The sequence below is a fragment of the Lepidochelys olivacea genome, assembly GCF_965140295.1.
Source record: "Lepidochelys olivacea isolate rLepOli2 genome assembly, chromosome: 14".
NCBI classification, from domain to species: Eukaryota; Metazoa; Chordata; order Testudines; family Cheloniidae; genus Lepidochelys; species Lepidochelys olivacea.
In genome coordinates, this window is record NC_140424.1 from 6,290,561 (window position 1) to 6,314,166 (window position 23,606).

The following is a 23,606-nucleotide window of genomic DNA, read 5'->3' on the forward strand; positions in this document are numbered from 1 at the left end:
GAAGCCAGGCTTCCAAATTTCTGCAGCAGCCATCTCCAAAACAAACATTCCCAGAAAATGCACTGAATGTAAGCCAATGTCTACTCTCTGGGCCCTACAGCAGCATATAGCTACGGTGTCTTAGCTTATGCTGCAGTAACCCTGTAGTGTAGATGCAGCCTACAGAAAGGGAAGGTTTTTTTCAGTCACTCGGCCTCCCCAGCCAAAGGTAGGTAGGTTGACAAGAGCATTCTTTCATTGACCTAGCTGCGTCTATGTCAAAGGTTAGGTCAGCATAACTATGGTGCTTAGCAGTGTGGATTTTTCATGGGCTGTAGTGCCCGGAGTGTAGATATGGCCTGGGACCTGCCTGTCCTGGGTATTGGAAGAGTACAGTGCTAACTTCGTGTCCTGGTCATGTTCAAATGGGTGACTCTGGCCCTCCTAACTGAACCATATATTTTCAAGTTGTTAGTGCTTTTCTGCCCATTGTACGGGTGCTTTGGTAGTGTGTACCTACCTCACTAGCTATTACACTAAAACTCCCCGAAATCATTGCGTAGTGACCACTGAACGCCCATGATATGGAAATGACTCTCGGGCACTATTGGCCTCCAGTGAAACCCACCAAAGTCGATAGGAATTTTTGCCATTAACTTCAGCAGGGTCAGGATTTCAGCCACAGACTACAGTCTAATTGGGGGACCTACAGGTGATAGGCTCCACTTCCCTAATCCTCTGTGTCATGTACCCCCCCACACACACACACACAATACTATTTGCTTTTTAAAAAAATCTTTCCTCTAGGCAGCTGCTCTGGCTCCATATTTTATGACGACATCACTTGTGCTGTTAGTCAACAGTGGACTTCAGGATTTGTTTCCCTGCAAGCAAACATTGACGCTGCTATCATTCAAGTAAGTAGAGCCGGAAGCTTGAAAGTCAGTTCATTTTAGCCAGATTATTAGTATTGGACCTAACCAAAGAATATCTCTGACCAAATACTTTACATGTAGATGGAGCTTTTTAGAGAAATTAGATGTATTCACATCAGCGGGGCTTGATGAAATTCACTCTCAGGTTCTTAAGGAAACAACTGAAGCAGTCTCAGAACCACTAGCAATTATCTTTGAGAATTCATGAAAGGCAGGTGAGGGTCCAGAGGACTGGAGAAGGGCAAGCAAAGTACATACCTTTAAAAAGTGAACAAAGAGGACCCAGGGAATTATAGACCTATCAGCCTCATTTTGATACCTGGAAAGATACTGGAACTAATTATTAAACAATCGGTGTGTAAGCACCAAGAGGATCATAGGGTCACAAGTAATAACCAGCATGGATCTATCAAGAACAAATCATGCCAAAGCAACCTCTTTCCCTTCTTTGACAGCATTACAGGCCTAGTGGATAGGGGGAAGCAGTAGATGTGATATATCTTGATGTTAGCGAGGCTTTTGACACAGTCTCACATGACATTTGCCTAAGAAAACTAGGGAAATATAGCCTAGATGAAATCACTCTAAGGTGTGTAAATAACTGGTTGAAAAACTGCAGCAAGAGAGATTTAAGTTAGATAACAGGAAAAACTTTCTAACTACTGAGTACTTCTAAGCACTGGAATAGGGTTACCAAGAGAGGTGTGAAATCTATGTCAGTGGAGGTTTTTAAGAACAGGTTAGATAAACACTTGTCAGGGATGGTCTAAATATATTTAATCCATTCTCAACATGGGGGGATGTACTAGATAACCTTCTGAGTTCCCTTCCAGCCCTATTTTTTTCTGTTTCTTTCCATGCAAAAATACTGAGCACACCAAATAGGGTGTCCATAAGTCTACCATAATTTGGTTCAAAGTGCTGAATTGCACAAATGCTGTGAAAGGAAGGAGGGCCCGTGGTTAAGGCACAAGTCTGGGGTGCTGGAGACCAGGTGTGATTCCCATCTCCGCCACAAGCTTCCTGTGTAACTTTGGACAAGTCAGTTAGCCTCACTGTGACTAAGTTCCCCATCTGTAAAATGGAATTAATAGCACTTCTCTACCTCACATATATGAAAAGACTTTGAGGAGCTCAGATACTACCATGATGGGAGTACCTAAAATAAACAGATCATTTCTTAGAGCAGTATGGTGAGCTGGTGGAAAGGGCTTGCATTTGCACCCCAGCTGCAGTAGTTAAATATTCATTGTATTTATCTAGCACTCTACATTGTAAACCCAGTGTACAAGCCATTAATTCTTATAACACCCCCATGAGGATCATTATCCCCTTAGTGTTGAGGGAGACAGAGATTTGGTGGTATAGCCAGAATTAAAACCCCTGACTGCCTGTTTCCTAAACCTGCGCACATCCCTCCAGACCCCACTGCCTTCCAGCAGTGACCGTCTGACTGTCGAAGTCGTCGTGTCTCTAGTGGTGCACAGTCAACGTTGACTCTTCCTCTACCTGTTGGAAGGGCGTCACCTGCTCCCTTGCCAGTATGCAGCGCATGAGGCCATGAATCCGCCTCAGCTCAACAAAGGCACGCGACAGAGCAAGCCACCCTCCACTGCATTCTTGCACTCTAGCATTTGCAGCCAAAGTACGGCACCCTGGCATCTTCTCCAAATCTAGTGTAGCTGCACGGAGGGAGACATAACTGGACTATCTTTGTGTGCGGCCCCCTGTTCATAATACCTAGCGTTTATACGGCACTTTTCATCAGGAGATCTTAAAGCATTTTACAGAGGAGGTCACTCTCGCTAGGCCCATTTTACAGATGGGGAAACTGAGAGATGAAGTGACTTCCCCAAGTTTACCAAGCAGGCTGAATCACAGTCTAATGTTCTGTCTGTCCACCAGGCCACACTGTCTCCACATTAAAGCAACTCACTGCTGGAAATAACGCCCTGAACGCCGCCCTTCCAAGAAAACCATCCCGCCGCTACCACCAGTGCTCCAGCGAGTGAACGTCACTCCTCTTGTGTCAAAATGAGAGTTTAACACTTTGTGGGAAAAAAAATGCCTGCCATACAGATACACCCTGTGCCATAAGGCTAGAGTGAAAATGTTTGCTGCTTTAGAAAACAGCGAGAAACATGGGGGTTTTCTTGCTGGTGATTGGAATGTTTTCCACGTGGTGCCTATCATCCTCTTTACAGCTGCAGCTTCAGGGTCTGGAGTGCAGGTGTGAGCTCAGGCATCAGTGAGTGTTTGTGTAGAGAGTGAATTAGGTTGCCCTTTTCTCATCTTTCCTTAATTCCGATGGAGAAGTTTACAGTGAGAGCACTCAAATCCAGCTCCCACAGCCAAGAATCATTGACAAAATGTCCCTAAAAATCTGGGATCTTGTCAAATTAAACTAATTGGTTACTTGTTTTGTATTTTAGGTTGCATCAAACCACTCAGTAATGGAAGAGCTACAATCAGTCACTGCTGTACAAATGAGGATACCTCCCTTTCGTGTTGCAGAAGGCATTAACTATGACATGTTGGTTGTCTGCACTGCAGTGGCATTCTCTCCACTCATATACTTTATGTCACTCAATGTGGCAAAAGAAAAGAGGAAGTTTAAGGAGCTGATGAAGATGATGGCGCTCCAGGATTTAGCCTTCTGGTGTGTGAAATGCCCACTTAACTATGTATGGCAGATAAATCAACTGGTGAATTAATATCTCACCGATGCAGCCATGCGTTTAAAGTAAACTGTAAGAAGCTGGGAAATTCTGCTGGGTGAGCAAGATGTGTCCTCTCCATTTGCAAAACCTGAGAACGTAAATTAAGCCCAGGTGTAATCCATGTTGCCAAAGGAAGCTGCTAAATATAAGCAGTGCATCAGAATTACCAGTCAGCTGCACAATGTATGAGAGTCAATGGAAGTAGCCAAAGCAAATTGAGAGCCTTTAGTTTGTCATGACATAGTTGAATGGCTGCTTGTTTTTCTCTGCTTTATGTGAAAGGTGTAGATCTTGCATTGTAATCGGTGGAGGCAAAGCAGTCCTTCCACAGATCATAATGCAGAATTGAGCCTTAAATACAAGGACAAGGGGCCAAACTGTCTTTCAGAGGAATTCCATTAGAATGGGTCCAAAAAGAAAATTCAGGGACTCTTTCCTCCTCTTATACCCCCTCCTAACCCCTCTCACATTTTCCCTACATTCAAATGTTCAGGATTCAAAACATTTCAACGTGTTCTAACTTGATCACTGAAGCCAATGTGTGTCCATTATAGTCAGTAATAGTGCAGACTGATTTCGTTTTGCTACTGAATGGTATCTGTGGTACCGCTCTGTGACGGGGTGTATGGATCTTTCAGTGCCCCCTTCTGCGAGCCCCGGGGCATTACTGTTCTCTAACCCAGGAGTGTCCAATAGAGGAGACCCCACTGAGCTAGACAATGGCCTGGTAATTTCCAGCCAGGGTTCTGTGCCTGTTCAGGTAGACCCTCCCAGCTGGGAGCTAATTATACACAGACTCACCGTAGTATTTAGGCTCAGCACCTTATAGGGAGGACGGGTTATGCCCATAAGTAAGGTCCTTATCGCAGATCCTGCAATATTAGGCTTCCATGGCAATTTTGATTTTAATTCGCTAACTTTGCACAGTCCACAATTTTGCATAATTTTGAATATGCAAGTAGTACTGCACTAAGATTCAATGCCTGTAAAATGTAAAGGGCTAAAGTGATTGGACTCGATTTCTATAGCAATAGTGTTAAGATTTTTTGGCTTCTGAATTTCATATTGTACCGGTCACTGTTTTTTAATTAATGTAATGTAGTTGCAGCAAAATGTCTGGTTATCAGAAATAATTAGCAGGCAATGACCTAACACGTGAGTGTTTATATTGTTCCAGGACATTTTTCTTGAACGCATAGGACTACTCTGGCTTTTCCAAATTACGTTATTACTTTTCCATGGTTTTCCAAGTCTTGTCCGCAACTCAACTGCAATTATTTGAAGACCTTCCTGCAATTTAAATAGGGCCTTACCCATAAAAGAGTGAGCAATACAGGTACACACAGTGACCCCAGATCAGGACAGGAGTTCTGAGGAAATATAGTGTATAGCTGCTCCTTGTGTATTTTGGAGCTTTCTACTTGAAAAACAGCCTGGGAAGGAATACCTAAAGATTTCTGCCAAGTTCGTGTCAAACCCTGCTCTAAATCCCAACATGAAGATGGTGATTTGTGCTCAAGTCTGAGCCTCCAGCAAATTTTCTCTCTTGCCTCTCTGTCCTTGGCCCTTCCATGAGTGCCTGGTTATATTTTTATAGCCGTTTGTTTAGGAAGCATGAGCAATTTTATCAATCTTTACTGTACAAAACCCAGAAATGCAAGAGTAGCCATTAGGAAAATGAACTTCACGCTTTTTGCTTAGAGAAACATTGTGCAACAATTTTTAAATTGATGTCTAAAATAAATGCATGTTTACGGGAAAGCATCCAGCTTTAAAAGAAATTAAGGTAAATCTGAAATCTGTTGACTTCAATGGAGCCAGTTTTTTACCCTGTAAATTCTGGGAGAAATGTGGAAACTTCTTGGTCAGGAAGAATAGCCACAGTCAGAATGAACATTTTTCCCAGGATGTCTTCCCTGTTTTAAAATCTTCCTATCATTATCCCAGATAAAATTCTGATCAGTAAACAGAGGAAGATGGAAGCTGATGGATGCACACTGATTCATGTCCGTTCAAGTTGTGTATTTTACATTCTCCCCATCTGACGGGCAAACTAGAGATCATATATTGCCCATATTCTTGGGGCTTTAAGTCTGCACTGTCTCCTATCACATTTAAAAATCAGTTCTTTGTGTTTATAAGTTGTCCATCTGAGCTTGGTATATGGCCATGGCAATAGCCTAGGACTTGGGAAACATGGGTTAGATTCTCTACTCTGCCGCAGACTGTTTGTATGACCTTGCTTAAGCTGGGTAGCCTCTGTGCCTCAGTTCCCCATCTGTGAAATGGGGATAACTGCACTGCTCTACCTCACATAGGTGTTTTGAGGACAAATATATTAAAGAGAAACATAATTCATTTATTTATTTTTAATTGCATAAAAATATTTCTATTTCTATCATGGCATGAAACTCCCCTTTTTACTAAAACCTAAATTGAAAGCAAATGGTAAGTTGGCAGTATCTCTGTAAAACATTATGGTGACATGTTTTGTCAAAGAAATATCAATGATTGTATCAAAGTACAGGCTTCCCTTCCCCGTCCCCGCTTTTTAACAGATTACTGCATGACCTCACATCCATACATAAACCAGAAAAGTAATGCAATGTCTTTTGATTTTAGGTTCTCCTGGGGTTTGCTGTATGCAGGCTATATTTTAATTGTGGCAATTCTACTGACACTTATCATGAAATCTGATGAATTTATATACCACACCAGCCATTCTGTGATGTTCTTCCTCTTTTACCTCTATGGCATCTCTTTGGTAAGTTATATGTTTCAGAAGAAACTTAGCTGTTTCCATCTCTGGACTTATAATAAGTCTGGATTTAAGCATCCTTGGTATTGCAACAAGCAAAACTTTTTGAGCTGCGGGGGAGAGAGGATTTGGCCTGGAGGATTCAGACAGCCTTCATACAGATCCTAAATAGAGTCATGTTTTCAGTCCACTCCAAGACAAAACTTGCTGGGCTCTGTTCATTTTCTCAATTCATTTTCAACTGCAGATTAACATTCCTCTCACAATTCAGTGCAAGCTTAGCCAAGACCAAAGAGGACAGGAATTTACTTCCGCAGTCCAGAGAATGATTGAGCGACCCTGGTTTGGGATCTCTCCACTCAACTAGACTTCATTTACATTAATTAAGTAATGCTAAGGAGAATTCTGTTCTGCAGTATTAGCTTCTTTGCTATGGTCTCTTGGATTTTAGGTTTATTTTTATGATCCAGTTAAACAAAAAGTGTTTTAAAGGCCTTGAGCCAAGTTCAGACCTATACAAAGATGCTAATCCAAGTGTAATGTTTGGAAGCTGTGAGGCATGGTTTGGCCTGTATATGTTGGATAGACTCAAGCTATCAAGCCATTGAAGGACCAAGATCATTAAAGCGCTGCTTCAGAGAAGGCAGGCTGCCAATCACCTAAAACAAGTGTTGTTTCAGTCATTTCTATCACTGACAGTTTGAACCTTAAAAAGCTCATTAGTTCTTCAGACTAAAAATACTGGCCAATTAATGAAGAGGGCAGGATACTTCCAAATTCGGAAGCATTCAGGGTCAAGGCAACCCTGACATAAGATAAGGCCTTTAAAACATCCCCCAGAGCTGGTTGTTACCTCATAATAGTAGCTTTTCCTACACTTGTTCAGTAAAGTTCTCATGGATGGAAAACATCATTCGTCTCAATAACTCTTTTATGTTGGCCCATCCTTCTGATCACCTTGTCACTAGGGGTTATATAAGAGTAATGAAACACCAACAGTCTTACAACTGTAGTGCTGTACGATGATATTGTGATTCTCTGAGAAATTGATGCTAACAAACCCTTGGTCTCTTTCAGATGTCACTTGCTTTCTTGCTAAACTCTTTGTTGAAGAAACCTAAGCTCACTGGCACAGTTGGGTTCCTCTTCACCCTGTCCTTTGGAAGTCTTGGCCTTGCTGTATTGTATAACCATGTTCCTGAACCTTTGGAATGGGCTTTAGGTCTCTTCAGTCCTTTTGCTTTCGCGGCTGGATTTGTGCGGGTATGATGCAGAATAATTTCCTCCTCAAGCATCGTTCATTTAGGGAAGGATGAACATTTTATCTTTTAAGACTTTTGGGTTCATTGACTCTTCAGAAATGCAGTCAGTGAAGGAAAGTTGATGATGACACCCATTTCCTGGTGAAACGGTTTGAGTCCTTCAAATCTAGTAATAGAACCTCAAGCGCATTGGCTTCACCTAACCTGCCACATAAAATTTCAACATCTTCTGGCCTTCATGGCCCTGAATAATTTAATTGTTGTGTCTACCCTTTGGTTCTTATCCTTATTTGCCCTTATCCTCTCTATTCCATCCAACCCACACAATTAAGCAACCCCTTATTGTACTTCCCCACAGGCTTCTTCTACATAGCCAACTGCTCTAACATCCATTCGTATTCTTTCCTCTGTAAATGTCTGCATTATTTCAGATTGTACATTTAGAAGACGCTGTGAAAGGGGTGGATTTTTCTGACTTTTTGGAAGACTCCTTCCCAATGTTGGCAGTTTTTTCCCTGTTGGCTTTTGATGCTCTTCTCTATTTGATGCTAGCCATCTACTTTGACAAAGTTTTGCCTGGTAAGTATGAGTCTGATTGCAATTTAAATTAATTTAAATGGTTTCATTGCTTTCCCCTTCTCTTGAACTATCTCCTGTAAATAACGTGGTTTGACTGTATTGTAGCCTACTAGACTGGGACTCAGAGGGATACCTGGGTTCTGTTTCCTCCCAGCCATTGGCTGGCTGGGTGACCTTGGGCTAGTCATTTACCTATCTGTGCCTCCCGTCTGTAAAATGGGGATAATTGTACTTGCCTTTTTTGTAAATTGCTTAGAGAGCTACTGATAGAAACTGCTATATAACAGTTAGATGTTGTTATTATATCCAGAATCTATTTTCTCATTCTGCTCAAGCTCAGATTGATTTATTTACTGTTTTCTAAGCACATTTAACGCACGGGAGTATGACACATCTGAGGACAAAGTCCTCTCCCACAAAACTAACACAGCACAGGAGTGTTAATGCAAGTTCCCCTTCCTTGCCTTGCCAAGGTGCTTCAATAATATTCCGGAAGGGCTACCTGTAGGGAAGACAGATTATTCATTCCATGTTCTATCTCTATCCCTGGCCTCCTGACTTGTTGACATTGCTAGAATGGGTTCCATTTGCTATGGTGATGGCACAAATGGCAATTTGGTGCCTAATTCTCTTTTTAGTTCAATGGTGCAAAACTGTCATTGGTACCCTAGAAAATGCCCCCCATCCCCTGCAGCAGCTTTATCTCAATATTTCACTGAATAAAATGTTCCATTTTATTTTGGTTTAATAATTAGATAAATATGGGATGCACCATTCCCGTTTGTTCTTCCTGAAGCCATCTTATTGGTTTAAAAAAAGAAAAAATTTTGTCAACAATGATATCCTAGACCATGAAGAATACAGTGACCAGGTCTTTAATGATCATGTTGAGCAAGTGCCTCCAGAATTTCGTGGGAAAGAGGCCATCAGGTATGGGCAATAAGAGTGTGTTTGTTTGGTTTCTACAGTGTTAAGGCTTATATGAGTCCAATCACTAGAGAAATGTAAAGACTTGGATTTCTATTTAATCTTCCCCATAAAGTACCCTGGACCTGATTCTCCAGGAGGTCTGTGCTGAGCTGAGAAGTAGAAGACTACTGCAGGAACCCCCTGCAGTCCCTGCCTACTATTAGCCCAACCTAGAAGCAGAGCTTTAGGACGCGCCTAGCCCTTCGATTCCAATGTTAATTCAAACCTGTCTGCTTCTTTTTCAGTATCAACAATATTAAAAAAACCTATAAAGGGAAGGACAAGACAGTGAATGCTTTAAGAGGTAAGGAGGGAAGCCTCTGAAAGTGAAGGTACCTGTGGGTATTTTTTCCAAGCACCAAGCTACCCATGCGTCCATTTATCCCAGGCCATCCCATTTTAGTCCCTGTGTGGCACCTAGATACCAAGGTGATGGACACCGTTTATAAATACAAAAATGAGATTCAACAAGGATATTGATAGCTATTAATAATTATACATGAAAAAGGAACTTTTTGGGCTCAGGTACCCAGTTTGTTGCCCATACAGATGTGGGTACTATTTAGGCCATTCCATTCTCTGGGCACTTATCCCACAAATCTGAACGCTCAATATAATGTACAGGATGCCCATCAACATCCACAAACCGCCCAGCTCTCCTCAGAAGGGTGAAAAAAACCGGTGGGCTCTCCTGCATAATGGAAAAGGTTAACAAATCCTAGCTCCGGCATGCCAGGATGGGGAAGTTTCCAAATCAAGGCCCCTCATGCAGAAATCCCTGAACAGCTCATTCCTGTTTACATTAGACATGCTCCATCTTAAGCAACTTTGCCAATGTCTAGTGTGGTAATATTAGCTAGATCAATTACCTAGTTACCTGTAGTACCTGAAGCTTGGGAAATTTTTAATCCTAATTCCTAGCCCTTCTCTGGTTTAAACTTCCTTTGCTTTAACCTTATTACCAATACCATTTTTTTTATATTAGGTTTATTGCTTAATGTCTATGAAGGCCAGATCACTGCATTACTTGGTCACAGTGGAGCTGGAAAAAGTACACTACTGAACATCCTTAGTGGACTTTGCCCACCTTCAGAAGGTAAAATGGTCGAATGACAAGCTGAAGAGAAGGTTACCAAAGTGTGATTTCCCCTACCTACACACACCTTCTGGCTGTCTGAAGGAATGAACAGTTTATGGTTACATGTGGGAAGGCACAATAGAAATGTGTGATTATGAGTACATGAGAATGCCCATGTGCTGTCAGTGAGCTGAAAATGAATGTCACTTAACTAAGGAGCTCCTTGAACCTTCCTCTGAAGCATCTGATACTGGCTACTGTCAGAGATAGAACATTACAGTAGATAGACCACTGATCTAAAATGGTAGGACAATTCCTTTACTCCTACATATCCATAGCAGGGAAGGAGGTGTGATGTCCCAGATTGAGGTGTCATTGAGGTTTCAGAACAAACTGATGAACTAAACAGTAATAAGTCACCAGGACCAGATGGTATTCACCCAAGAGTTCTGAAGGAACTCAAATGTGAAACCGCAGAACTACTAACAGTAGTCTGTAACCCAGTGATTCTCCAACTTTTGTACTGGTGACCACTTTCAAATAGCAAGCGTATGAGTGCAACCCTTCTTATAAATTAAAAACACTTTTTATACCTTTAACACCATTATAAATGCTGGATGCAAAGCGGGGTTTGGGGGGAGGCTGACAGCTCATGACCCCCCATGAAATAACCTTGCAACCCCCTGGGGGGTCCCAACCCCCAGTTTGAGAACCCCTGCTGTAACCAGTCATTTAAATCACTTTCTGGACCAAATGACTGGAGGATAGCTAACGTGACACCAATTTTTAAAAAGGGCTCCAAAGGTGATCCCGGCAATTACAGGCCAGTAAGCATGACTTCAGTACCGGGCAAACTGGTTGAAACTATAGTAAAGAACAAAATTGTCAGACACGTTGATGACATAATTTGTTGGGGAAGAGTCAACGTGTTCTTTGTAAAGGGAAATCATACCTCACCAATCTACTAGAATTCTTTGAGGGGGTCAACAAGCACATGGACAAGGGGGATGCAGTGGATATAGTATACTTAGATTTTCAGAAAGCCTTTGACAAGGTCCCTCACCAAAGGCTCTTAAGCAAAGTAAGAGGGAAGGTGCTCTCATGGATTGGTAACTGGTTAAAAGACGGGAAACAAAGCGTAGGAATAAATGGTCAGTTTTCAGAATGGAGAGTGGTAAATAGTGGTGTCCCCCAGGGGTCTGAACTGGGACCAGTCCAAGTCAACATATCCACAAATGATCTGGAAAAAGGGGTAAAACGTGAGGTGGCAAAATTTGCAGATGATACAAAACTACTCAAGATAGTGAAGTCCCAGGCAGACTGCAAAGAACTATAAAAGAATCTCTCAAAACTAGGTGACTGGTCAACAAAATGGCAGATGACATTCAATGTTGATAAATGCAAAATAATGCACACTGGAAAACATAATCCCAACTATACATATAAAATGATGGGGTCTGAATTAGCTGTTACCACTCAAGAAAGAGATCTTGGAGTCGCTGTGGATAGATCTCTGAAAACATCCACTAAATGTACAGTGGCAGTCAAAAAAAGTGAACAGAATCATTAAGAAAGGGATATACTGTATAATAAGACAGAAAATGTCATATTGCCTCTATATAAATCCATGGTTTGCCCACATCTTAAATACTCCGTGCAGATGTGGTTACCCCATCTCAGAAAGGATATATTGGAATTGGAAAAGGTTCAGAAAAGGGCAACAAAAATTATTAGGGGTATGGAATGGCTGCCATATGAAGAGAGATTGATAAGACTGGGACTTTTCAGCTTGGAAAAGAGACGACTAAGGGGGGATATGATAGAGGTCTATAAAATCATGACTGGTGTGGAGAAAGAAAATAAGGAAGTGTTATTTACTCCTTCTCATAACACAAGAACTAGGTGTCACCAAATGAAATTAATAGGCAGCAGGTTTAAAACAAACAAAAGGAAGTATTTCTTCACACAACGCACAGTCAACCTGTGGAACTCCTTGCCAGAGGATGTTGTGAAGGCAAAGATTATAACAGGGCTCAAAAAAGAACGGGATAAATTCATAGAGGATAGGTCCATCAATGGCTATTAGCCAGGATGGGCAGGGATGGTGTCCCTACCCTCTGTTTGCCAGAAGGTGGGAATGGGCGACAGGGGATGAATCACTTGATTACCTGTTCTGTTCATTACCTCTGGGGCACCTGGCATTGGCCACTGTCGGAAGACAGGATACTGGGCTAGATAGTGAGGTCTGACCCAGTATGGCTGTTCTTATGTTCTTATGTTTCCACAACCTGCTAACTTGTTCTCCTCTATTTTCTCCTTCTTTTTGTGTTCTTAAGCACAAAAGCTTTTATACCGTGTATTAAGTCCAATTTCCTCTCCTCCCTTCCCAGAGACTCTCCTTATTTCAAGCAGATGAAGAACGGGATGGGTGAATTGATTAGAATAAAATAAGAGTTGACCCAAACTTTCTCCCAAAATTTCATCTGTTTCCTAAAGTTTGAAAATATTTGGTTAGCGTTTGTATGTATGTATATTTTTCCTTTTATTTTTGCACAGCCTTATATTACCAAAAGAAAGCAAAATGTTTGCACTGTCTGCGAATCTGGCACGCTATACAAAATATCCGGCAAATGATTTCTCATGTTGGTAACATTTTAATCGATTTATTTATTTATTTTCTTAAAACAAGATCATGTAAGAAAATTTCATTGGGTAAATTAGGTTAATGCTTTTGTGGGATACATACTACTGGGTTACATCTACTGTGGAAGGAACACAGTGCAAATATCCAGAGTTTTCTTTCATCCAGGTTATAAGGATAGATACTTTCGCTCATATTTCAATATCAATGTCTGACATACCATGCATTCTAACAGCATGTTATGCTTTCTGTTACTCATGTTTACTTTTGCAGGCTCTGCCATGATATATAAATACAAAGTATCTGAAATGGAGGACTTGGAAGAAATTAGGAAAATAATTGGAGTTTGCCCACAATTTAACATTCAATTTGAAGTTTTAACAGTGAAAGAAAATCTAAGGATTTTTTCTAAAATTAAAGGTATTCAGCCAAAAGAAGTTGAACAAGAGGTAAGTATGTTTCATATGGAAGATGACTGGTGAGAAACCTTGCCTTTGACTAGACTTAAAGGGCCAAATTTTCACACTGGTCTCTAACTTTGTATGCACAATTTTATAAGTGCAATCGTAGAAGTGCCCAAATGACCACATTTACACGTACAAATAGCATTGGCACGTCAGTACACACAAATTCCATTTGTTCTTGCAAATTATTATTTGTTTGCATTAGGACCTGTAAGTGATCCTGTAAGCGAGCTCAGAGCCCCATTGTGCTAATGAAAGAGACAACCTTGACCCTGTCCCAAAGAGCTTACAATCTAAATAGACAAGACAGAGACACGCTGGGAGAGGACACAGTGAGGTTAAGTGACTTGCCTAAGTTTACATAGTAGGTGGGTGGCAGTGTTGGCAATAAAATCCCGGTCTTCTCACTTCCAGTCCAGTGCCATACCTACTAATCCATCCTATCTCCCCAGGGCTGTCAGCACAAGGTAAGAGGCCAGGTTTGTACATTTATCCAAAAGGATCTGAAAGGTCACATAGTAACTCTGAGCAGGAGTCCTGGAAGTTTGGTAGTAGTCAGGGGGGCCACAAGGCCCTGTCCCACTCCATGGCCCTATCCCCTGCTCCTCCTCTTCCCCCCGAAGCCCTATTCCCCGGCCAGGCTGGAAGCCGGAGCCGAGCAGTGGTAAGAGCTACCAAGGGAGCCCAGGCTTCTGTGGGGGATCCCAGACCTTCCACCTGCCCTGGACAGGGGGTTGGGGTGCCTGAGGGTAGCCTCTGATCCACATCCACACCGCCCAGGGCAGGTGGAAGGTCCAGGACTCGCCATAGCGGCCTGAGCTCCCTGAGCGGTTCTTACCACAGCCCAGAGGAGGAGCAAGGGCAGGGCCACAGAGAGGGGCTGGGGCTCATGGTGACCGGGGGGCTAAGGCCCACCTCGGCCCCCCGCACTGGGAAGAAACTGGCACCATGGGCAGGGGCTGTGCTTCGTTGTGGGGGAGCTTCGTTGTGGGATAAGCTGGTCACCTTATCAGCGCCCCCTCCGTGAAGCACAGCCCCTGCCGGTGCCACTCCATACAACCTGAGGCTTGCAGTTTGGGGAGGGTGGGGGCAACACGGCCCCCTGCCTCCCAAACTACCATTGCCCCTGCCACCCCAGTTCTGGCACTCCTGACTGAGAAGATATGAATCATCATATTACATGCTTCCCATTGTTAATGAAAGTAATTTATTAGTGTGACCTTTCAAATGTTCTCTTATTTCTGTTGTGGGGATAAAATGCCTTTGTTTCCTTTTTTTCCAAGGCAGGAGTGCATTATTTGGAAATGTAGGGTTATTCTCAGGGACCAAAAGACCCATGGGGTATGTCTACACTTCAAAGACAAACCCGCTGTGCCGAGCCTCAAAGCCCGGGTCAGTTGACTTGGCCTTGCAGGGCTAAAAATAGCAGTGTGAATGTTCCCATTTGGGTTGGAGCCCAGGCTCTGAAACCCAATGACAGGGGAGGATCTTGGAGCCCAGGCTCCAGCCCTAGCAGAAATGTCTACACTGCTATTTTTAGCCCTGCAGCCCGAGCCCTGCTCGCCTGAGTCAACTGACCCAGGATCTAAGACTTGGTGCTGTGGGTTTTCCTTTGCAGTGTAGACATATCCCGGAAAGTTATATTAGGTTAGTTTGCATGTTGTCTGGAGAGCATGGAGGCTATCAAATGCACTATGCACCTGCATTATGTTCTATCCTGAGCTACTGGGCTGTCCCTAGGATTTATGGGGCACTATGCAGTATTATTAAAGTGGTACCCCGATGCCTGACGGCATCCCAGGCTCACATGTGTATTTTAGATAAGCATGGTCTTCTGAAGGATTTGGTTAAAAAAACATATGTCTGAAGATCCAAGCATTTAAAGCGAAAGATGAATACTCAAATTGTGCATCTAAAAATCTACGCAAGGATTTTTTAGAGATGTGATTTTATAATCTTCAGCAACACACTAATAAAATATTTGTAAAGCAAATTTTAAATGAAGGTCCTGTAGACTAACATGGTCTGAGTAAATATTACAGTAATGCACAACTGTTTTTGTCAGTAACTTCATAAACTGACAGTATATACCTGGGGGTTGGCAAATGCCTGTTAAACGGCTTCGTTACCACTCGAATAGCTCTTTAACAGTTTCAGTGTTGTGCTAATAGGTCTGGCAGGCTGGACATTTTTTCACTTTTAAGTACTAGATCCCCACCAAGCTGTGGTGGGAGCCTGCAGGAAGGGTCAGAACAGGTGGAGGTGGGAGGGTGGACACTAAGATCCCGGGGTGCCCCAAATTTTCGGATGCCCTATGCCGTGCTGCGTATGCCTAAGGATGTCCCGGCTGAGCCAAGTCTGGTGCTTTATGGTGATGCCTGTGAGGGACAAGTGTCTGACACCATCCAGCCATCATGTTTGAGGTCTTCCATGGGGCGGTCTTTTACATTCTGCTTTCATGGATCAAAATCAAAGATAATTCTTGCAGGGAAGTTAGTTAGGCATTCAGAGCAGATACTGTACCACCCATATCTTAGAGACAATTGGGTGATTATTTGAGAGAGTGTGGAGGGACCTGGAAATCCAGATTTCTCTCATTGTGCAATCCTCATACTTCCGGCTTATGAAACAGCTCTGAAACTGATTACTCCACTACCAGATGTTCCCTTTTCTACTGACTCTGTTACAGTCATTGGCCAAGCAGATACAGTCCAAAGATTCAAACTATATTGTTTGGCTTTCAGCAGTAAGCAAACAGTAACTGTTTGCATATTTGGTTTAGCTACAATAGCCAGCAGGAAACTAGTTAGTGAAATCATTGAACATTTTGTTCATGTGTCCATGAACTTCCCACAGTAAATTTAAACCCCAGGATAATTCTACAATGAGTTTCAAAGAGGGTTTCAGTGTCCTATGTAACTGGTTTTGTTTCCAAAATAAATCTTTGTCGTTGCTGTGTATCTGTTTGTTAAATAAGACCAAATGAAAAATGTAATTGAGCATTACATGAACGTGTGTCATGTTAGCGAATTGAAACAATCCCAAACTACAAATTCCTCAATGGTGGTGGAAGTTTCCGATAGCCACACTTGTTCCGTTTTTCATTAGTTAGAGTTGTTTCATGGTCTTGACAACGATTAACAATAATAATGAATCTGCATTTCTGTAGCATTTTCACACAAGTACTTTACAGAGCTTAGGGAGTATTACCATACACAGCAATTTTGCAGTTGAGGAAACTGAGGCAGAGAGCTGTTAAGTGATTGGCCCTGCATCAAATCCGATAGCAGAACCAGGAATAGAATCCAGGTCTCTGAACTCCCAGCCTTTCCCTCGAACCAAGGAGTCATTAATGATACTTGATGTGGCACTTTGCAGAGTCCTTTGTGTCCCACCGAACTAGGTCCCTCTTAAAACCTGACCTCCTTTCTCCAGTTCCACTCATCATACTACAGATCCACCTGGCCTCTACACTAGAACATGCTGCCCTACAGTTAACATGCCTTTAACAGGAAGCATGTTCAGGCCCATGAGTAAGGCAAGAATCCATGCATTAGGTAGGGCCGGGAATTGAGCAGCTGTGGAGATTGTTCACAAGTCCCTGCTAAGCACAGAATCCTAGAAATGTAAGACTGAAATGGACCTGCAAGGCACTGAGGCAGGGCTAAATATTATCTAGACAATGCCAGACAAGTGTTTGCCTAGCCCGTTCTTAAAAAAGTCCAGTGAGGGAAATTCCACAACCTCCCGAGGTAATTTGTTCCAGTGCTTAACTATCCTTACAGTTAAGAAGTTTTCCCTAATGTTTAACCTAAATCTCTCTTGCTGCAATTTAAGCACATTACTTCTTGTCCTATCCTCAGTAGTTAAGGAGAACAATTTATCACACTCCTCTTTATGACAGCCTTTTAAGTACTTGAAGACTATTATGTCCCCCCTTACTCTTCTCTTCTCCAGCCTAAACAAACCCATTTTTTTCAATCTTTCCTTGTAGGTCATATTTTTTTAGACCCTTAATCATTTTTGTTGCTCTCCTCTGCACTTTCTCCAGTTTGTCCACATCTTTCCTGAAGTGTGGTGCTGGGAACTGGTCATAATACTCCACTTGTGGCCTTATCAGTGCTGAGTAGAGTGGAAGAATTACTTCTGGTGCCTTGCTGACAACACTCCTGCTAATACATCCCAAATGATGTTTGCTTGTTTTGCAGCAGTATTACATTATTGACTCCTATTTAGTTTGTGATCCACTATAACCTGGAAAATCTGTTCTGCAGAACTCCTTCCTACGCAGTCATTCCCCCATTTTGTATTTGTGCAGTTGATTATTCCTTCCTAAGTGTAGTACTTTGCATTTGTTCTTATTGAATTTCACCTATTTCAGACCATTTCTCCAGTTTGCCAAGATCATTTGGAATTCTAATCCTGCTCTTCAAAGCGCTTGCCACCCGTCCCAGCTTGGTATCAGCCGTAAACTTTATAAGCTTACTCTCCATGCCATTATCCACATCATATATGAAGATAATGAAAATAAAACGTTTATTCACAAAGTTCTGTTTAAACCAAAGTAACACCAGCCTGCAAAGTTCTTGGCCCTGTTCCATTCCTGCTGCTCGGCCGTGTGTAAACTTCAAGCCGACACTGAAAACCCAAACTAATGTTTTAGACAAGGCCACTTTTATGTCTCAGAGCTCTCAGTCATAGTCTCTTGTCAGCAGACCCCTCATTCTGCCTCCCATGAGAGTACCCCAGCCCCTTTTAAATGTACTGAGCTGAGCTTTGTTCAGCTCCCCATGATTGCTTCAGTGCAAGGAGGCATTTCCAGCAGAGACTATGAAACCTCTGCTGGGACTGAACCCACTCCCCAACCGCCGCCCACCCCCGCAAAATAACCACACCAATGTCAGGCTCAGCCAGTCTCCAGTGATATGGGGACACAGAATGACTATACACTGTACCTGTATCTTTTCACACAGGAATGGCTATTTTCTTACAAAGTTCCCAGAAACCACTTCTAGATGTGCCATTATTTAGTCATTATACCAAATACTGCCAGCTCCAAGTGTTCAAAAACATGTCAGAACCCACCCACCCCCAGAATGACGAGATTGGCTTAAAAGTCATCAGATTTTAAAAATAATAATAAAGATTGTGTTCTTTAATTTTGCTTTACTTTTTGAAAAAAATGAAAGCTGAGATTCTCGTGAAATAATCTGATTTCAGCAGCTGGGGCTTTAAGACAAACACTGCATATTGTGAGACCTGCAATACAATCTCAAGAACTGGCCACACTGGAAATTGTATCCCAGAATGACTGCATGGAGCTCAGCAAGCATTTTGGGGTGTAACACTGGTTTCACAGTCAATTATTGACACCCAGTAATTATTTCTAATCCAGTTCCTGTGCTGCTCCTGTGTCCAAAGTGCTGTTTGGGAAACAACAAATAGCTCTGAGGAAAATCTTAAATGACTAGCTTGAAACCAGGATGTTCTCTGTTCCCTAGGTCCAAAAAGTTTTGACTATGTTGAAAATAAAAGACATCCAGGACTGCCAAGCTAGCAGCTTAAGCAGTGGACAGAAAAGAAAGCTCACGCTCGGAATTGCCATTTTAGGAGACCCCCAGGTAAGATTAACATCAACCTGTTAGTAGGACACCCTGCTGACAAGAAGGCAGATAGGCTGGTGAAAGTCGCCAGAAGCTGCTGATTTAGTTTGAAGAGCTGTGCTTGTCATAATGCTATTTATTATCCATTCGTTATATGTATTGTCTTATGCAAGAACCTGGTCACCAGCCATCTCTGTCTGTGTACCTGTCACGAGTTGCACCACTCACCGCGAGTCTGGTGCCACCTCTTGGTCACTCTGGGGATTAGCTCTAGAGGTTGCCACTCCTTTGCATGCTGTCACACTGTCTCTGCAGCAATTCTCTCATTCCCGGAACCCCGCAGCACCCGTTTTGTGACTCAGCCCTCCCGCTAGGTTACTCAACGTTCCCCCCTTTTGGGGTACAGTCCTTCAATTCTCTGTCACTCCCACAGAGACCCAGGCAGTCTTCCTGTTCACTGCACCGCTGATCTATGCCACGCCCTTGGTGGCTGGGAGGGGAACCTGGGCCTGCCCTTTACTCTGGCTTCCAATCCAGGGACTCTCAACCCAGAAGATCTGGGCTTTCTTCTCCTAGCCCTCACTGCTCCTTCCCTGGAGTGCTTCCTATCACTCCTGGTTCCCTTCCTTGCTCTGGGTACTAGCTCCAAACCCTCCTTCCCCTTCCCAGGGAGTGACTGCCCTTTCCCAGCAGCAGCCTCTGTCTTTGCCAGTTTCCTGCCTTTATAGGGTCCACCTGTTCCGGCCCAGCTGAACCTGCTTGCGACCAATTCCCTGCTCCCTGACTCTTCCTCCAGGTGCAGCCTCTGGAGTTAATAGGCCTGCCTGGCCACCTGAACCCCTTCCAGTCCTGTGTGGGTGGTGGACACCCCATCACGGTACCAAACACTCACTATGCCACGCCCCGTAAAGATTGGTGAGGCTTCTGGTCTCTCCAGAGGGTGCTACGCCATAGGCCACTGAGAATCATTTTTGCCCTGGCCTAGCCAGTTGTGCTAGCCAAGCCTGTACACACGCAGCGTAGGACAGCATTCAGGAACAGGTGCAGGCTTGTTAAGCCTTTCTCTGTGACTCTCACTGTAGCTGTGGCTCTGGCTCTGACCTCAAATGCAATTTCAGTTTCAGCTCAGGCTGACCGTGAACAGTGCAAGCTGAACCCCACACCAGTGGAGTGTTTTGGGGTTCAGAGCCTCAGTCCAATCTAGGGGGACCGGTCATGAGTATTAAGGTGTGCATGGTGCCTCTTCTGGTCCAGAGATACTGGTGGCAATTTCATGCCGAGGCCCTGCAGAGGGAACCATGACTGCATGGGCCAGGAGCTCTTGCTTACCCAGGCAAGAACGCACCCAATGAGAGATGAGAGCACTTAGCATCTGTATAAATAGAGCTGTGTCTATCTATTTAATTCTCTTTCCTTCTTTGAATATAATGTTTTCCACAGGAAGTGTTGGATTTAGATGCTTCAGTCCCATTAAAATCCTAAACACTCTGCTAAATGTGCAATCCTAAATGTCAGAATCTGTGTCCCGGTCACAGAGTCTTTCATGTGGCTGGAATGGAATGTTTTATTATTTCCTCCTGGCAGGTTTTGATATTAGATGAGCCAACTGCTGGTTTGGATATCAGTTCCAGATACCATGTATGGAGCCTACTGAAGGAGCATAAAGCTAACAGAGTAACCCTGTTCAGTACCCAGTTAACGGATGAGGCTGATATTATCGCTGGTGAGCACTGGATTGCTCATTCCCCGAGAGATGATGATGATAATGGTAACACAGATGTCATTTTGCTGGCCAGAAATTTTCCAGTGGAACATTGTTCTGTCAGCAAATGCCGACTGGTTGAAAGGAAAACGTATTGCGGAAGTGTGTCAGTTTTGACAAAATTTCATTTAGGAAAAAAATATGGAATGGAACATTTCAATTTTCCAGTTTGAAAGGATTTTTCATTTCAAGTTTTTAAAATTTTACATTATATAATATAAAATGTAAAAAGTAAATATTGGAATGAAACATTTTGATTTTATCCAAATGAAATGTTTCAGTTTACATGATTTTTTTTTTTCAGAATTGCATTTTGGTTTTTCTGTTCATTCCATTTTGGAACAGAAAAAAGTTCAAAATCTAAGAATTTCCCATGAAATGGAAAAGCCATTCCTGTCCTGCTCTCAATGTCATAACTTGTTCTTTCCTGACTGTTGAGAAGGTTAGTCCCTGCTGTCTTTAGTACATCCATTTATTTATAAGACAGACCCAGGTCAGTGAGGTAATATCTTTTACTGGACCAGTTTCTGTTGGTGGAAGGGACAATCTTTCATGCTTCACAGAGCTCTTCCTCAGGTCTTTCACAGGCCTGAAGAAAAGCTCTGTGAAGCTTGAAAATTTATCCCTTCCACCAACAGAAGTTGGTCCAGTAAAAGATATTACCTCACACATCTTGTCTATCTCATGTCCTGGGATCAACACAGCTTACAACAACATTGCAAGCACTTATTTATAGACACTTATGTCTCCCCTCACACATTTTTTCTCTCTAGTGAGGAACAATCTCCCATTTTAGCTCTATGGTACAAATTATTTTGTTTCTGTTTCTTTAGACCGGAAAGCTTTTATCTCCCATGGGAGGTTAAAGTGTGTTGGCTCTTCTCTCTTTCTGAAGAGAAAATGGGGAATCGGTTATCACTTAAGGTGCAGTATACTGAGCTTGTGTTAAAGGGATCCATTTTGAGTACGTTTTGGTTCTATATTTCTTGGGGGGGGATAATAATCTCTATATTGTCAAAATTAATGTACAGAGTACTGGTGGGCATTAGTTTTGTCATTTGTATATTAAGCATCTTTCTCGGCTATATATTTTATCTGTCTGAGTACTGAACATCTGTTCATTTTAGTCCTCTGTCCAATACCAAAAGGAAAAGATCTTTTCACATATGGGTAAAAAATCAAAAAAACATGCAAAACAGTTTAATAATTAATGTCTAAAATTGACATTGATTAACAATAAAGTACGTAGATAACCAGAGGACATAAGGTTGGCTGGTATTGTCCTCTCCCCATCTTTTGCTCCATTGTTTATTTGAATTGTTGCTAAAGGAAACTCTCAATAACCTGAATGGGAACTTCGCTTGCATAAGAGTTGCATAAGGGCCTCAGGATTTGGATAAATCTCTGTCATTTAGCATTATGGGGCCTGGCAAAAACGTTTTTTTTTTAACTCATTTTTTTTCCTATGTTACATTTGACAAATTGTACAAAGTTCTTGATGTAACTGATCAGTTCAGTTATGAGGACTCCATTTGGTGTCCTGTCCAAATATTTCATCCCTTCATTTAAGAGAATAAAATCCCATGTGACTGAGGACTATGTGCCTGATCCCGAGAGGCGTTTTGCTCTCTCAACCCCAATTTAATTCAGTGATTCCATTCTGGGGCATATAGTGCAAATTTGGAATAACTGTGTTTTACTTGATATCTTCTAAATACACACAAAGAAAGCCCCTCTACATCTGTGAACTCTGGAACTGATCTATTCTCTGTGATAGACTTTCCATATCTGATGTTCCTGTGCTTTTCATGCAACCTTTTATTTCTCTCAGGAATCAAATCAAATTCTCAATTGCAGGTGGCAGAAAGGCAAACCCTGGAGCTGATCCTATAATTAGATGCCACTCCTGCTCCTACATCACATCTAATATGTCAGTAACCTCTGGACTTCTCCATCTGTTTGAGAGAAACAGAACCCTTGATAGTTTAAACAGCTAACATTCCAAATGCCGATTAGGTGTGTGATTAGAAGTCTTGTTACATATATGCTAGTGGACAATTCGTTTCTGAACTTTCTTCAAAAGACTTAACTTTTTCCAACAACTTATTAAGTGGCTGGATGTACATTTCTGGATTTGTTGGATTGTTCCAGGATGAACAGAAGAGGCACCGTTACAAATATTTCCTTTTTCTTTCCTTTCCAGCCTGCACATCAATGACTCTTGTGACTCTGCAAAAATGACATCTCTGGTCAAGCAGCATATTCCCAATGCTAAGTTATCTGGGCAGAGTCATGAAGAACTGATTTACATGCTGCCCCTTGAAAATGTGGATAAGTTCCCTGGTAACTATCACTTTGTAATTTAAGAGTGACTCCTTAGGATGTCATTGTAGCAGAGAAGTTTCAGAATAAGTCTAAAAGACTCCTGGAAGAAAATATCCATACATAAAGCTGTCTGAATTTTGTTTTCTGTTAATGTTTTGCCTTAATTATTTTATGTCAATTGTCTCTCTTTAAGCTGAGCAACCCCATTTTACCATATCTTTTTAAGAGAAAAGATAATGAACAGAAAGGGCTGGAGGAGATGGGTGGTGGTGTGAATAGAGTACTGAAGATCTGGGTTTTATGCCCAGTTTCTGACACCTCTGTTACCTTTGGCAAGTCATAGTTACATGCTATGTTCCTCCATTTCCACATTGCAGAGTCAAGATATAACAACTTCCTCACAAGGGAGTTGTGAGGCTTAGTACAGAGATTCATAGATTCTAAGACAATCAGTGATTATCTTGTCTGACTTCCTGTATAACACAGCATGAAAACTTCCCTGAAATAATTCCTGTCTGGATTAGAGCATGT

At 42.3% G+C, this 23,606-nt stretch overlaps 1 protein-coding gene across 1 annotated transcript in view; it reads left to right on the forward strand.

The window, feature by feature from the left end:
- The window catches only part of LOC311530233 (uncharacterized protein), a 128,330-nt gene that overhangs the window by 75,437 nt on the left and 29,287 nt on the right, over positions 1 to 23,606 (forward strand). Inside the window, exons 44-56 of the mRNA XM_084646698.1 lie at positions 787 to 896; positions 3,347 to 3,573; positions 6,257 to 6,398; positions 7,470 to 7,655; positions 8,086 to 8,233; positions 8,989 to 9,163; positions 9,448 to 9,506; positions 10,188 to 10,298; positions 13,195 to 13,370; positions 18,887 to 19,006; positions 20,573 to 20,711; positions 21,584 to 21,674; positions 22,954 to 23,093. Of these exons, the coding sequence (XP_084502824.1) occupies positions 787 to 896; positions 3,347 to 3,573; positions 6,257 to 6,398; positions 7,470 to 7,655; positions 8,086 to 8,233; positions 8,989 to 9,163; positions 9,448 to 9,506; positions 10,188 to 10,298; positions 13,195 to 13,370; positions 18,887 to 19,006; positions 20,573 to 20,711; positions 21,584 to 21,674; positions 22,954 to 23,093 (1,824 nt within the window). The remainder of the gene's footprint in view (positions 1 to 786; positions 897 to 3,346; positions 3,574 to 6,256; positions 6,399 to 7,469; positions 7,656 to 8,085; positions 8,234 to 8,988; positions 9,164 to 9,447; positions 9,507 to 10,187; positions 10,299 to 13,194; positions 13,371 to 18,886; positions 19,007 to 20,572; positions 20,712 to 21,583; positions 21,675 to 22,953; positions 23,094 to 23,606) is intronic.